Source organism: Hibiscus syriacus, unplaced genomic scaffold (assembly GCF_006381635.1).
Source record: "Hibiscus syriacus cultivar Baekdansim isolate YM2019G1 unplaced genomic scaffold, ASM638163v2 tig00111105_pilon, whole genome shotgun sequence".
In the NCBI taxonomy this organism is placed as follows: Eukaryota; Viridiplantae; Streptophyta; class Magnoliopsida; order Malvales; family Malvaceae; genus Hibiscus; species Hibiscus syriacus.
The window spans coordinates 2,094,803-2,109,045 of record NW_024062987.1 but is presented as its reverse complement, the minus strand read 5'-3'; the positions used below and the strand labels follow the sequence as shown (position 1 = coordinate 2,109,045).

Sequence of the window (14,243 nt, the reverse complement as noted above, 5' to 3'; positions counted from 1 at the left end):
GCGTACTATTTGGCAACGAGAGCAGTTGGGGAATTTTTACAGCACAAAAATGTCATTTTACTGTATTAAAATGTTTATAAACACTGTAATATCATAATAAAATATAAAATATAATAATTATTTTATGGGGTTATATTTTGATAAAATTAATTTATAAAACTATTTAAGAATATAATAAAACTCAACAGGAGTTGATTTCTCTTTATTCTTAAAGTACATCACGTGATAAAAAATTACTTCAAAATGCAATACTTGATTTTTCTTTAAATAGTAGATTTAGTTAATTGTTGTCATCAATGGCATTACTCACTAGCATATGGTCTAACATTGTATTAGTGACGTATTTAGTGTATCATTTCAAATTTAGCATCATATTTTATTCAATCGCTTACTTAAGACATGAACTATAATTATACCCACTCCCATTAATCATAGACTGCCTGTCCAGACAAACACTTTATAATATCTAACACTATAATATAATAATTTAATAATGTTCCTTGTATATTTAAATAAATTTTGAAGATCAAAACTCAAAAATATAAAACGAAAGAAACATAAATCAGCAAAATAGGAAATATGCATTAATTAAGTTATTAAAATGACAAAGCAAAGTACAGACCCCCTTGACTCTTATAAACAACTATTAAGCAGTGTCTAAATATTATAACCAAAAAACACATTTAATTCATTATATTGATATGAGTGAATATTGGTTTACCATTTTCCATTAAAAACATGTATTTAACCACACAACCAAACATCCAATTCATCGGCAGAGTCGAGGACAGGCAAAAGAACAACTGCTAAAAAGTGATTTTAAGACAAAATTAAGTGAAACACCAAGCATTCTGCATTTCTCAAGTAACTCCTGCTGACCTACGGAAAGACATCCCATATATGGTTTCTAACTTTCTATAACTTGTCAATTCCGCTTGAAATGGCATAAGATTAACCCTAGAACAGCCTGCGAACACAAAAATGGAAATACATAAGAGTTACTTGATTCGACAAAAAGATGATAGAGGTCCAAGACTCCTTTCAAGACGCCAAAAGTTTCGCTTGTCTTCAATAAAAATAACCTCGGCATTTCGCCGATCCACATAAGCATTTCTTCTTTCCATAGTCCACGTTGTTACTTTCCTTCTCATCGGAGAACGGAATGCCGTAATCGTATGTCAGCTCTGTCATTGGAGGGATGTGCCTCTTAGCAAAGAAAGCAATATGGAGGAGAACTTCATTGTTATATTCATACATGACTGGCTGCCAGAAAACATTTGGTGAGCAACTGTGATTCATGAACCGAGCTACATTTCCACTGTTCTTCGAACTTATGACTAGGGGAGATGGAATATCATAATCTTCGGAAGTGTTGGAACTTCCCTCTCCTACTATCTCGGCTTCATAATTCCACTTGAAGGGTTCATAGACTCTATTTGTATGAAAAGCATACTCGTTGCTTTCGACATCTCCCCCATCCGGCTTTGCATCAGTGTTGTCAACAACTTCACCTGCATATTCACAAATAAAAGAACCGGCACGAATAGGGTCCCATGATCGCAGACCCCAACCCCTATCTCTTGTCTTAAAAACTTCGAAGTGAACCTTAAAACCAGTCTGTGTAACTCTATTTTTGCAGTTCTGAAGGCACGGGCATGAGGAACCACATTCATATATCAAGGGTTTTCGACACACTAGATTCCCGTAGGAAGTGTAAGGTAAATAACCTCCATTTTTCTTAAAGCAGGTGCAGATTGAATTTCCTGGTTGGCACACATCACAACAACTGCAGCAGAAAGAAGGTTGCAATAATTTGAATGATTTTGGATATTTGATAGTAGATAAATACGTGAAATGGGCGGGCCCCTTTTCATCGTCAACCTCGTTCACGAGTGAAACAGGTGTGCTTTCCGTACCGGAAGTGAGGTCAGGAAGAATAAGTCCATCCCTTGGAGACAGACATTCCTTCCATTTCTGAATCATTTTCCAAGTTGCAAAAGCACCTCTTTGCCCAGGGATCCTTACCAGTTTATACTTGAACATATTACAGCCCGTTTTCCCCTTCTCCATCCACGACTCTTGGACTTTGTAAATCCCATCGTATACATAGACCTTAGATGCTTGGTGGGCAGAATCCTGAAAACCTCGAATGACTCTTACTTCATTGGCTCGGTGCAAGCTCCTTTCCAAAGCAAGATTGCCCCTCACAAGCTTCTGATCGGATGCTCCTTTATCACCACTGGCATTCCCACCATGACCGGTGTATACCAAAACATCAGGATCTTTGACATCATCATCATACCCTCCAGCTGAAACGATGCTCACAGCCACTCGCTCCCCCTCTAAATCACCCTTCATAGGCATGGGGTCAATCCCAGCCATGGTCTGAGCATGCAACCCCACTAAACACAACTCCAACCGGAAGAAGAAAATGTCCCCAATTTCAACACCAGGAACGACCCCAATTCTCTTTACCGCATTAGTCCGCACCCCATTGCTCATCATTATGTTGCTAGCTTTTAAGACCGAGTGCTTAATAATCCCAGAATGCGATTGAGACGCATCCTCCATTTGGCTAAGCTTTCTCCTAAGCGCATCAAACCTCGAAAGCACATTTTCAACCAATTCCCTGTTACCGTTATCACGCTCAGATAAACTAATTCCGGGATTGAAATCAGTAGGAGCAGTGAACGCAAACTCAAAAACTTTCCTCTTCTTCGCTTTCTTTTTAATAGAACTCGACCCAGATGGCTTCTCTTTATGCACATTTTGGCAGTTAGAATCTATCGGTTCCGCTCTAAATGACCGAATTGGCACAGCAGTTGAACAGAACTCGTGTCGGTTAAGACCAGGTGTCGACTGGGATCCTTGTGGTCCGCTAAAGGGGGGAAAGGGTGAAAACCCAGACGGAAAAGGGCCATTAGGAGGTGCACAAAAGAAAGGGGGACCGTTAGATGCATCCGGAAACTGGGGAACCAAAAAACGTATCGGTTTTACATCCAAAACCCTAGATTTATCGCCTAAGTTCGGTAGAACAGTGTTTATACCCGTCCCTTCTTCCATTACAAACAAAATTTGAAGCCTTTTTCAACCAAAATTTTCCCTTTGCACAAAACCCAGTGATATCCACTCCTGTGAACCAAATTACACAAAATTCAGACTCGTTCCTTCAAAACCAGGAAATACCCACTTCATTTTTCTCCATCCTTACTTGTTTATGCCCAAAACAATGGCCTACATGAAACCACATTATACAAAAACTACACCCTTTAGAACCAAAAAAAAATACTTTTTTTTTCTGAACCAATCGATACTCAATTCATTTTTCTCTACCCATGACTTTGCTATGTAGGAAACAAAAAGTAACACAAATACTAGAAATAACCAGAAAAACACAGTGTAAAAATAGACACAAAGAGATTAGGGTTATGTTGCATACAAGGAAAAAGAAAGGGATGATTATATTTCAAATTAACCTAAAGAAAAGAGACGATTACCTGTCGAAACGAAGCTGTGAAGTTTTTGTAAAAGTTATTCGAGTTCGAAGAGGGTCTTTTTTGTTTTTCCGCAGTTCTATCGCCAGATTTAAGACAATGACTTATTTTCAATTTTTTCTACTCTATTTGTGAGACAAATTACACACACATATATATATATATCCACATTGTAACAAAATACTTTAGGTAAAAGTCAAAATTGATAATTTATCAAATGTTAGACATTATTTTATCTTAAGATTAAACAATATAGTTATAAATATTTTTTTAATAGAATTAAAGTTTTTAAAAAACTAAAAATTAAAATAATTATTTAAATAAATGTTAGAGATTAATTCCGAAATTATATCTGAAATTTATGCGTTTACTGAAAGTTGAATTAACTTGTCATATTACATAAAGTATGAAAACAAACTTCCAACATATTAAATTAGAGGAATTAATTTTTATTTTTCATAAAGTAAAAGGATGAAAATAATAATTAGACCAGATTTTAATTACTTCCACATCCATAGCATAATAGTTTCTCCGTTTTCATTGGACGGGAGATAGTAACCCTAGATCTCTTTCTCTCTGTTTCCTTTTTCGTGTTCCTGTTTATTTATTTTATTCATGTTCAATGGTGGCGAAAAACGAAATGTCTGTCTGGGTTTTTAAGGAAAATGAAATATTTTGGTTAATTTTCTGAAAGGTTCATATGTAAATTGGTTTCATGTAGGCCATTAACTAAGAGCGGAGAAAAACGAAGTGGCTTTTTTGCTAGTTTTGAAGAGAAAAGGGAATATTTTTAGTTGGAAGGCCTGATTTTTGTGTAATTTTGGTTGTGGATAAATTGCTCCTGGTTTTGAAGGGAAAGAAAGGAGAGAACTTGGGCTGTTAAAGGCTTGTTTTTTTGTTTTTAATGGAAGGAGGGCTGGCTGGAAACACTGCTCTGCCAAATTCATTTGATAAATCTGAAGTTTTGGATGTAAAGCCACTTCGATCCTTGCTTCCTGTATTCCCAGGGGCAAACCTTTCGCGAATGCACCTCCTAATGGTCCCTTCCCGTCTGGTTTTTCACCGTTTCCCCCATTTGGTCAGCCACAAGGATCCCCATATACACCTGTCCTTAACCAAAATCCCTTTAGTTCAACTGCTGTGCCGATTCGATCATTTAGCACAGAACTACCGGCTTCTAATGGTGGAAATGTGCATAGCAGTAATAAACGCAAATTAGCTGGGTCGAGTTCTGTTAAAAAGAATGTGAAGAGGGGCAATGAATCAGAATTGGCATTAGCTGCCCTTAGTAATTTCAAACCTGGAATCAGTGCGGCTGAAAAAGATGATGGTAATAGGGAATTGGTTGAAAATGTGCTTATGAGGTTTGATGCGCTTAGAAGGAAGCTTAGCCAAATGGAAGATTCAAGGGAACCACATTCTGAAGTTTTTTAGTGTGCAAACTTGAAAGCAGGCAACATATTGTCTACAAAAGGGGTGCGAACTAATGGAAGAAAGCGAATAGGGGTTGTTCCCGGTGTTGAAATTGGGGACATCTACTTCTTCCGAATGGAGTTGATTTTAGTGGGAGTGCATGCTCAGTCCATGGCTGGAATTGACTTCATGCCAATGAAGGGTAGTGATATAGAGGGAGAACGAGTGGCTGTAAGCATAGTTTCATCTGGAGGGTATGAAGATGATGCTGAAGATCCTGATGTTTTGGTGTACACTGGTCAAGGTGGGAATGCCAGTGCCAATAAAGAAGCATCAGATCAGAAGCTTGTGAGGGGAAATTTTGCTTTAGAAAGGAGTTTGCACCGAGACAATGAAGAGTCATTCGAGGTTTCAAGGATCCTACACACACAACATCTAAGGTGTATGTATACGATGGTCTTTTCAAGGTCCAAGAGTCATGGATAGAGAAGGGTAAATCAGGTTGTAATATGTTCAAATATAAATTAGTAAGGATCCGTGGTCAGACTGGTGTTTTTTCCACATGGAAATCCATTCAGAAGTGGAGAGCAGATATGTCTTCGAGGGAAGGACTTATTCTTCCGGACCTCACCTCAGGTGCGGAAAGCACCCGGTCACACTTGTCAACGAGGTTGATGACGAAAAGGGGCCTGCTTATTTTACATATGTCTGTTGTTAAATATCCAAAACCATCCAAATTAGTGCAACCTTCCGTTGGATGTAATTGCAGTGATGCATGCCAACCGGGAAATTCAAACTGCTCCTGCAATCAAAAGAACAGTGGTGATTTCCCTTACATTGGCAATGGGGTTCTAGTGTGTCAAAAACCTATGATTTATGAATGCGGTTCCTCATGCCCATGCACTCGTAACTGCAAAAATAGAGTTTCACAGACTGGTTTTAGAGTTCGCTTTGAAGTTTTTAAGACGAGAGATAGGGGTTGGGGTCTGCGGTCATGGGACCCTATTCGTGCAGGTACATTTCTTTGTGTATACGCAGGAAGTTATTGAAAACGTTGAGGGGCAGGGTGGGGAATATGGTGAAAACAATGATTATGTTTTTCATACAAATCGAGTGTATGAATCATTCAGGTGGAATCACGAAACAGAGTCAGCAGGAGAGGGAATTTCTAACACCAGTGAAACTTTTGATATTCGATCTCCTTTAGTCATAAGTTCTGAAGATACTATTTTTTTCTCAATTTTCTATTATTATTATTTATTATTATTATTATTTTATATATTATTATTATTATTATTTTATTTATTATTATTAAAATTATTATTATTACAAACAGGCCAAGTTCGGCCCAACCCAGACGAGCCCAGTTACAAGAGACCAAGCTCAGACCCATCAGGAAACCCTAAAATTAATTTAGGGTTTCTATATCATCATCCAACCGCCTCAGCATCACAGCCGTTGGATCTGAGAGATCCAACGGCCCACACTCATCCAAAACAAACCCTAGGGTAATGATACCCTAGGGATCACGCGGCCGCCGTTCGCCAGCCTTTGCTACCACGCTGCCACGACGCCAACCGAAGGATCCAGAAGGCCAAGCCACAGCCGCACACGTTGCCCTCAACGGTGAGTCACCACTGGAAGTTCGGTGACTCACCAAACTCTACTCTTTTACCCGGTCCGAGACAAGCGCCGGTGATGGCTATAAAGCCACCACCGAACCTGCAAAGAAAAACAGAGGCAACCAACAGCCACGGCAACCAACAGAGAGCAACAAAAAAAGGACCGAAAACAACAAAAGACAGAGAGCAAAAACAACACAAAACCGAGAACCAACAACGAAAAATAAACCGAGAGAGGAGAGAAACTTACCACGACCATTGGAGCCCTCCAAAACGTCGTCGAACCGTTAAAATACCGAAGGTATTATCTTTAGATCTAGGAAATACTATGGGGTTTTAGGAGAAAAGGATACCAGATTTGGCTTTAGGGTTAAAAGAGCTTTGATTTGGTATGATTTTGTAAATTTCGACCACTGTTCACGGTGGCCGGCGGCGATGGTCGGCACCGGAGCACGGTTGCCGGCCGGAACTTTAATCCCTCCGATGAGGGAAAATAGAGAGAGGCGAGAGAGAGTTATAAAACTCTCTCTGTTAGAGAGAAAAAAGAAAGAAAAAATGGGAGAGCTGGCCTGAAGGGCCAGTCGTTTGGGACTTAAATAGCCCTCCCCGAACGACGCCGTTTTGGGGAGGGGTCTGTCTGTAATTAATTAAAAGTTAAACCCTTTCCACAGCCATCCTAATTTGTAATCCTTACATTTTAGTCACTAAATCAATTTATAATCCTTTTAATTCGGTTCTTTAATTTTAATTTTATTTATTTTAGTCCTTTATATTAAATAATATATTTAGGATAAATAACATATTTAGTCCTTTAATTTTAATAATTAATATTTTAAACCCCGAACATCATATTTCAATTTATTTTAATTTGATATATGAATTTTATATAATTTTAGTTTAGTCACTAAATTAATAAATAAGAAAAATAACATGTTTAGTCACTCAAATTTTAAATAATTAATTATGAATTAGGTATTTAATTCTATTAAGTTACAATTTAGTCACTAATTTCAATTTTTATTTATATAGTTTTAATTTTGTTCATTATATGTTAATTTTATATGTTTACTTTTAATTATTATTACTATTATTATTATTATTATTATTATTATTATTTAGCCATAAATATATATATTTATAATATTTATTTTATTTATTAAAATCTTATTACTTTTAATTTATTTTAATCTTGTTTTAATATTTATTTATTTTTCAATATTAAGAAAGGATAGTCTTAAAATAACTGGATGTCCATTTTCTGATATTTTTAAATAAATAAATTTTATAAATTATATATTAATTGTTTTAATTATTTTTTTAATATCGAATAAAAGAGCTGTCTTAAGGTACCTAGAAGTCATTTTATTATATTTATAAATAAATAAATATTTTATTAATAAATATTTTTCATAATTATAATTTTAAAATAATAGGATTATAAATTAAATATATTTTGAATTTTTAATTTCTAATAATAGAGATAATTTATAATTAAAAAGTACCAATTTTGGGCGTTGTAGGGGTGCTAATCCTTCCCTAAACGTAACCGACCATGAATCCCTTTTTATTTCTAAAAAGAATGAATTTTTGGTTAAAACACATATCAGTTTATCTTTTAACTGATGTTTTCTTAAAAACTCTTTTAAAAGATAATTTTTTAGGTATTCGACCTACCTGACCCAAAAGGCCGATGGCGACTCCCAAATTATTTTAAACCATTTATTCACATCACATTTTCCCTCCAAATAAATATTTCGTGCCCGGACGAAAATCGGTTACAACAGCTTGGCGACTCCGCTGGGGATCACTGGTCATGCTTTGAAATTAATTATAAATTGTCTCTATTAATTAGAAATTAAAAATTTATTTATTTAATTTTTAATTCTTTTTTTTCAAAATTTTTATTACTTATGATTTTCATAATATTTATTATATTTTTTATTTTTACTTAATTGTTTGTCAGAGGTTTGAACATTTCTCTTCACACACAACACTTGCATTGCATAACATAAAGCTTTTTAATTAAGCTTGTCCCTTTTTAAGTGGGAGTGAAAGCGACGTCTTCGTGAGAATTTATTCTCCGTGTCAGACCTAGCAAGTAACTTTCAGGGTTCATATGCTCTATGTCTTCGTGAGAATTTATTCTCCGTGACAGGCATAGAGAAGTGTATCCCCTCGAATTGAACTCGATCCGCTTAAGTTTGTAATGGAATATGATTGGGGGTTTGATAGCCCAAGGGGCATCAACAAGGACAGTTCGAGTACCTTTACTCTTAGAACTGAAAACCTGCATATAATAAACCCTAGAAACTCTTCCGATCTGAAACCATGCCAGTAGGAATACACAAAGGAAAAAAATAAGCTCTAGCTTTTAATTTATTTTATTTCCTTTTCTTTTTCCTGAATAAATGCATGCGAACTAGAAATCATGCGGTTAGGTTAAATTTTCCAAACAAAACATGGAACTAGAAAGCATGAGGTTAAGATTTATACCTTGATAAATAGATTTTTTTCCATTAGTTGGTACTAACTATTCTATTTTTTCTTATTTTTTTTTCATGCATGTTACATTGCTCTAATTTGTTTATATTTGATTTCTTTTGTTTGCATTACATGATCATGGCATAACCAAAAGGTGTTTACTGGAAAGACTATTCATCATATTGGAAAGAAATCGTAAATGGACAAAAAGTTTTATGATCAAACAAAATATGATGCGGCCAAGGAAAGACATCCTGAAGAAACTACGAGGATCAAGGGAAGTTCTGTACATAGAGAACCGGTTATATTAATACCAAAAGTACTCCACAAAGATCCTGCCAGATTGATACCAAAAGCAGTCTATGGTAAGAGTATCAGTAGGGACATTCAGAGTAGTGGAGGTTTTTATGAAGCTCAAGCATGTTATTTGAAGGACTTGAACGACCAAAACAAGAAATTGAGCACAGAAATGAAAACCATGCATGAAGATTTTCAGAAGATCAGTCAAGCTTTTCAAAATGCTGGCCTAGGAAGTACCCAAGAAGAATGGATCACAGGGGTCACCAAGCTGAAAAAGAACTGCAACTTATATGAAGATCTTGTTCAAGAACTTTTTGGACAGAAATGTTCTCTTACAAGGGAAAATGAGCAACTCCGAGAAGTGACACAGAAGATGAAGGAGAATGTCATGGAAGAAGTTACAGTCCAGACAAGTAATATGTCCCTTAAGCTGATAGACTAATTTGGCTTTGGAAAAGTTAGGAATGAAATATATCCCTATATGTAAAGTTTTGTTTGATGTACCGAAACTTTTGCGTTCAATGAAATCTGTTCTAAGATGATCACTCTTAAGTAACACCTTTTCATACATGCATTTGTATTTTACATTTGTACATTTTTATGTTTGTATTTACATTTACATTTTTAAACCTACATCATGCATTAAAACATATTTAATTAAATAATAATGTTTATTTATTTTCAATATCAAAGAAAATGGCAGTCTTAATAAAACTGGATGTTCTATTCTGGTATTTTAAATAATTTACATTTACATGTTTACAATTGCATATTTACATTTGGCATCTTTGCATTTGTATTTTTATGTTTGCTTTTGTATTGCACAATTTGTATTCTTATTATTACATTCACATATTTACATTTGCATTTGGTATCTTTGCATTTTTTATGTCATAATACGTTAAAACATTCATTCATTAAAATAAGGATTTCAAACGAAGTGATCTTGGTTTTTCCTTGAAGCAAGAACGCTCAGCACGACACAAGAAAAATGTCTAAAGAAATTGAGGATAGGCTAGCCAAATTTGAGATAGAACAGAAAGAAATACAAGAGGAATTGAGGAGCAAGTTGGCACAAATTGAAGCTAATATCACAAATTCTCATATCGATCTACTGAACAATATGAAAGAAATGATTGAGAAGCACCAGACAGCTGGAAAGAGTCTTGTTGAAAACCCCACAAATTCTTTGGGTGTTACACCTGTTCATATTCCTGAGTTCACCTCTATACCCCATGAAATTCAATCACCAATTTACTTTGTTGTTAAGAACTCACCATATCAAGCTGGAGCATCATTCCCCACTGATTGTCCTACTACTTCTGAGTTGAAGCCTGATGAATTTTGTATTATTAATGAGGTCCTTGACCTAAACAAATTAGTTGAGAAGGAAAAATTCACTCAACGACTGGAAAATATAGAAGAGGTGAGAAAATCTATAGAGACAGTTGAGTCATTTTATGGGTTTGATGCCAAAGAACTAAGTTTGGTCCCTGGCCTGGTTATTCCACCAAAGTTCAAGGTTCCAGATTTTGAAAAGTATAATGGGACCACATGCCCTTCATATCATATCACTATGTATTGTCGTCGTATGACTGGCTATATAGAGAATGAAAAGTTGTTGATCCACTGTTTCCAAGACAGTTTATCTGGGTCTGCATCCAGATGGTATAATCAGCTAAAATGTACTCAAATGCGTTCTTGGAGGGATTTAGCTCAAGCTTTTTTGGGTCAATACAAGCACATGACTGATATGGCCCCTGATCGAACAATGTTGCAAAGCATGAATATGAAGTGCAATGAAAGCTTTCGACAATATTCACAACGATGAAAAGACGTTGCTTCTCAAGTACATCCACCATTGACTGAAAAAAAGTTCACTATTTTGTTCATCAGCACATTAAAATTTCCTTATGTTAATCAGATGATAGGGGTTGTCCCTAATAATTTCTCTGACATCATCATAAGTGGAGAAATCATCGAAATGGCTATCAAGAATGGCAAGATAAGAGGCCTTGACAATACTAAAGCCAAGAAAGAAGCTCGAGTTAATACAGTGAGGTTTTATTCAGTTAAACATGGTGCCAAACCTTATAGAGTGATCAAGAAGAAAAAGAATGTGCAGGGATTTCAATTTCCTCCCTTCCACTGTTCGAGTGAAAAGTTGCATCCAAAAATGCTCTCAGCCAGATCAATTACTCCACAACTTGATCAATCACAGTGGCCTCCAAATGAGAATTGGACCTATAAGGAAGTTCCTTGGATAAATCAGACTGGAATTCCAAATTTTTCAGCTAAGGTTCCTGGTAACCTTAAGGGAAATTTCCAAGACCCTTTAGAGCAAACAATTCAAAAATGCAAGATAAAAGAAGGGGTTAAGGTTCAATGTTCAGAAACCGTTGTTGCAACAGAAACTAATGTAACCAAATCCTACGAAGAATATCGGACACAAGAAAATGGGAAAAGAAATCAAAAGGCTCCCATGGATGTAATTCGAGATTGACCTATAGGTCTAAGAAAGAATGAGGCAGATATAACCCAGAAGACATCTCAGATACATGTATCAGATTTTCCGAAAACCAGTAAGGCAAAGGACAACTTAAGAAATCTGGTTAATATTACCCCAGTTATAGCTGAAATGAGCATTTAGAACCCCCTCGATAACATGAGAGCATTCATTCGTTCAGAACGATCAAAGAAAGTGATAGCCTCGCGAGCGAGAAAAACTCTGAAGGTGTTTCAAGAATCTATCTCAGACCTGTACCCTCATTTGGTTAAAGGTCAATACATTACACCAAGATTGGTGAAGGTGTCACCAAAGCCTTATGCCCATTGCTATGATCAAAATAGCTTCTGTAATTTTCACTTGGGAGTATTTGGACATTCAACAGGGAATTGTTGGTCACTGTTAAAAGAAATAGAGACACTCGTCGATAAGGGAGTCTTGACACAAGAAATGATCAAGAAATGGGGGGCAAATAAGGATAAAAATCCTGGGTCAAGTACACACCCAACAATAGAGGAGTAATGATGCATAAACAAGTGGAAGTGTTATCTACCACTGTAGTACTTTCTATTTTCAGCATCTTGTTTGAATATGTTTTTTGTTCCTTTCTCCGCCTTTTGTGCAATAAATAAATATGTATTTCTTTTATGGTTATGAGCAAGGAGTCAAATTTTAATCTTGAGATTATTGAGTATCAAGTAGATTAAATATTCTTTTAATTTTTCAAGAGTTATAGATCTATTGGCAAGTGGTAAAATTATATCTTCAATATCCCATCCAATGCCAATTACTCGATCCTTACCAAAACCAAATCTTAACACTACATTTATCTGAGACTCTGAAGAAATGTCTCTACCTGTTTTTGAGACACCAACTCTAGATGTTTACCTTATCAGATAGAGTTGATTGATGATATTACCTTCCACCATATACATGACTTTAAGAGTCACACATTTATCCTTCCAAACACAAAACCATCATAAACCAAAAGACCTCAAAAGAACCAAACTTTCAATTATCCGTGAATTTTACTGCAAGAAGAGACAAGATGAGGCATCATGGACTAACTCATTGATGATAATTTCGAGTGATTAGGGTATACTCAAAGAATAAGGGGAAAGTGATTGATTGAAATAAATATATCATGCATTAATTACATTTTTTTATGTAAATAAAGTTAATCTTGAATATTCATCCCCCTGGAGATACCTCTTTTTACAAAGGTTTCTGTGTATGAGATGACGAACGACATTGTTTCATTTATCCTTTAATATATATATATATATCCTTTGTTGTCCCCATTTGAGTCTGAATGATTTTTCTTCTAATTCAACCCTAACCAAGGATCACTCTCCACATTGGGGGGTAAAGTGAAGGATATTTGCCCACAAGAATAAAGATTGTCAATACAGTTTTATTAAGAAGACAAGTTTCCATGAAGTCAAGAAAGTTTTTAACTACAAGGTATGTCAAATACAGAGTGCTTGAAGATCAATCCAATCAAGAATAATGGAAAATCTGCAAAATGCAAAAGGAAAAGGAGGTGATCAAAGCAGTTAAAGTATTATACTCATCCAGCAAAGAAAGAAGAAGGACAAATAAAAAAAAGAAAAGGAAAAAAGAAAAAAGAAAAAAAAGAAAAAATTGAATTAAGATGGGTGACTTATTGAGCCTCAAGTTACAAGATTGATCAAGTACAAACAAGAAGAGCAAGAAATGCTGAAGATATGAGAAAATGGAAATGAATCCAAAATTTGACAGTCTAGAGGGATACAGATGATGGAAAAATCCCCAACAAAGCAGATCCAAGTTAAGCAAGGCAAGATTGATGACATCAGAATGAATTGATCCTTGGTTTGACTACCCTTAAACACTTATTTGGGCCTTTTTATCCCTTTCTTTCGTAACTATAAGCCATGGCCTACGTTACGTACCTGAAAAGTCCATTCTAATCATACATGGATTTCTAAGTAAAAGAGGATATCTTCAGAATTCATTTCGCCTCTCGAGATTGATTTTTTATTTGCAAAAATTGGTTTTTAAAATTTTTAATGCATGATATGAAAAATGATAAAGGGGGGGGGGTTCAAGATGTAAATTGTTAAATAATATCTTGAAACCAAAGGAGGATTCGAGTTGAAAACCTAAAAAAGGTGGCTCGAATAATGAATTGTGCAACAATGACATAAGAGACGATCTTAATGAAGCACCACACATCCCAAAGACATTCATGAGAGTCTGGAAACGAGAAACATCTTTACAAGATGAGCATAACAACCATTTCTTCAAATCAATGGAAGCCCAAAGAGACATATATGCTGGACTAACCTGAGAACCTGAGAGACCTTACTTTACCAGAATCAACCTACACCTCAAATCAGTCAATAATTTTGACACTTGCCATAGGACTATGATTTTTGAATGATT

At 35.5% G+C, this 14,243-nt stretch overlaps 2 protein-coding genes across 3 annotated transcripts; one reads left to right on the top strand and one right to left on the bottom strand.

Annotated features, from left to right (window-relative positions):
* Positions 1-806: 806 nt before the first annotated feature.
* Positions 807-3,590, bottom strand: LOC120153675 (histone-lysine N-methyltransferase, H3 lysine-9 specific SUVH1-like). Of its 2 annotated transcripts, none has more exons than XM_039165586.1 (2): positions 3,498-3,590; positions 807-3,234 (listed from the first exon to the last, which is right to left on the bottom strand). In XM_039165586.1, the coding sequence occupies exon 2, from the start codon at positions 3,061-3,063 to the stop codon at positions 1,069-1,071; it is 1,995 nt and encodes a 664-aa protein (XP_039021517.1). In that variant the 5' UTR covers positions 3,064-3,234; positions 3,498-3,590; the 3' UTR covers positions 807-1,068. The 2 variants fall into 2 exon arrangements, with proteins under 2 accessions (XP_039021517.1, XP_039021518.1); XM_039165587.1 differs by having other exon boundaries at positions 807-3,132; positions 3,498-3,550.
* An 808-nt stretch (positions 3,591-4,398) lies between these two features.
* On the top strand, positions 4,399-6,114 carry LOC120154119 (histone-lysine N-methyltransferase, H3 lysine-9 specific SUVH1-like). The gene is made up of 5 exons (XM_039165940.1): positions 4,399-4,491; positions 4,578-4,824; positions 4,948-5,315; positions 5,486-5,921; positions 6,038-6,114. The coding sequence occupies exons 1-5, from the start codon at positions 4,399-4,401 to the stop codon at positions 6,112-6,114; spliced, it is 1,221 nt and encodes a 406-aa protein (XP_039021871.1).
* Positions 6,115-14,243: the final 8,129 nt, after the last annotated feature.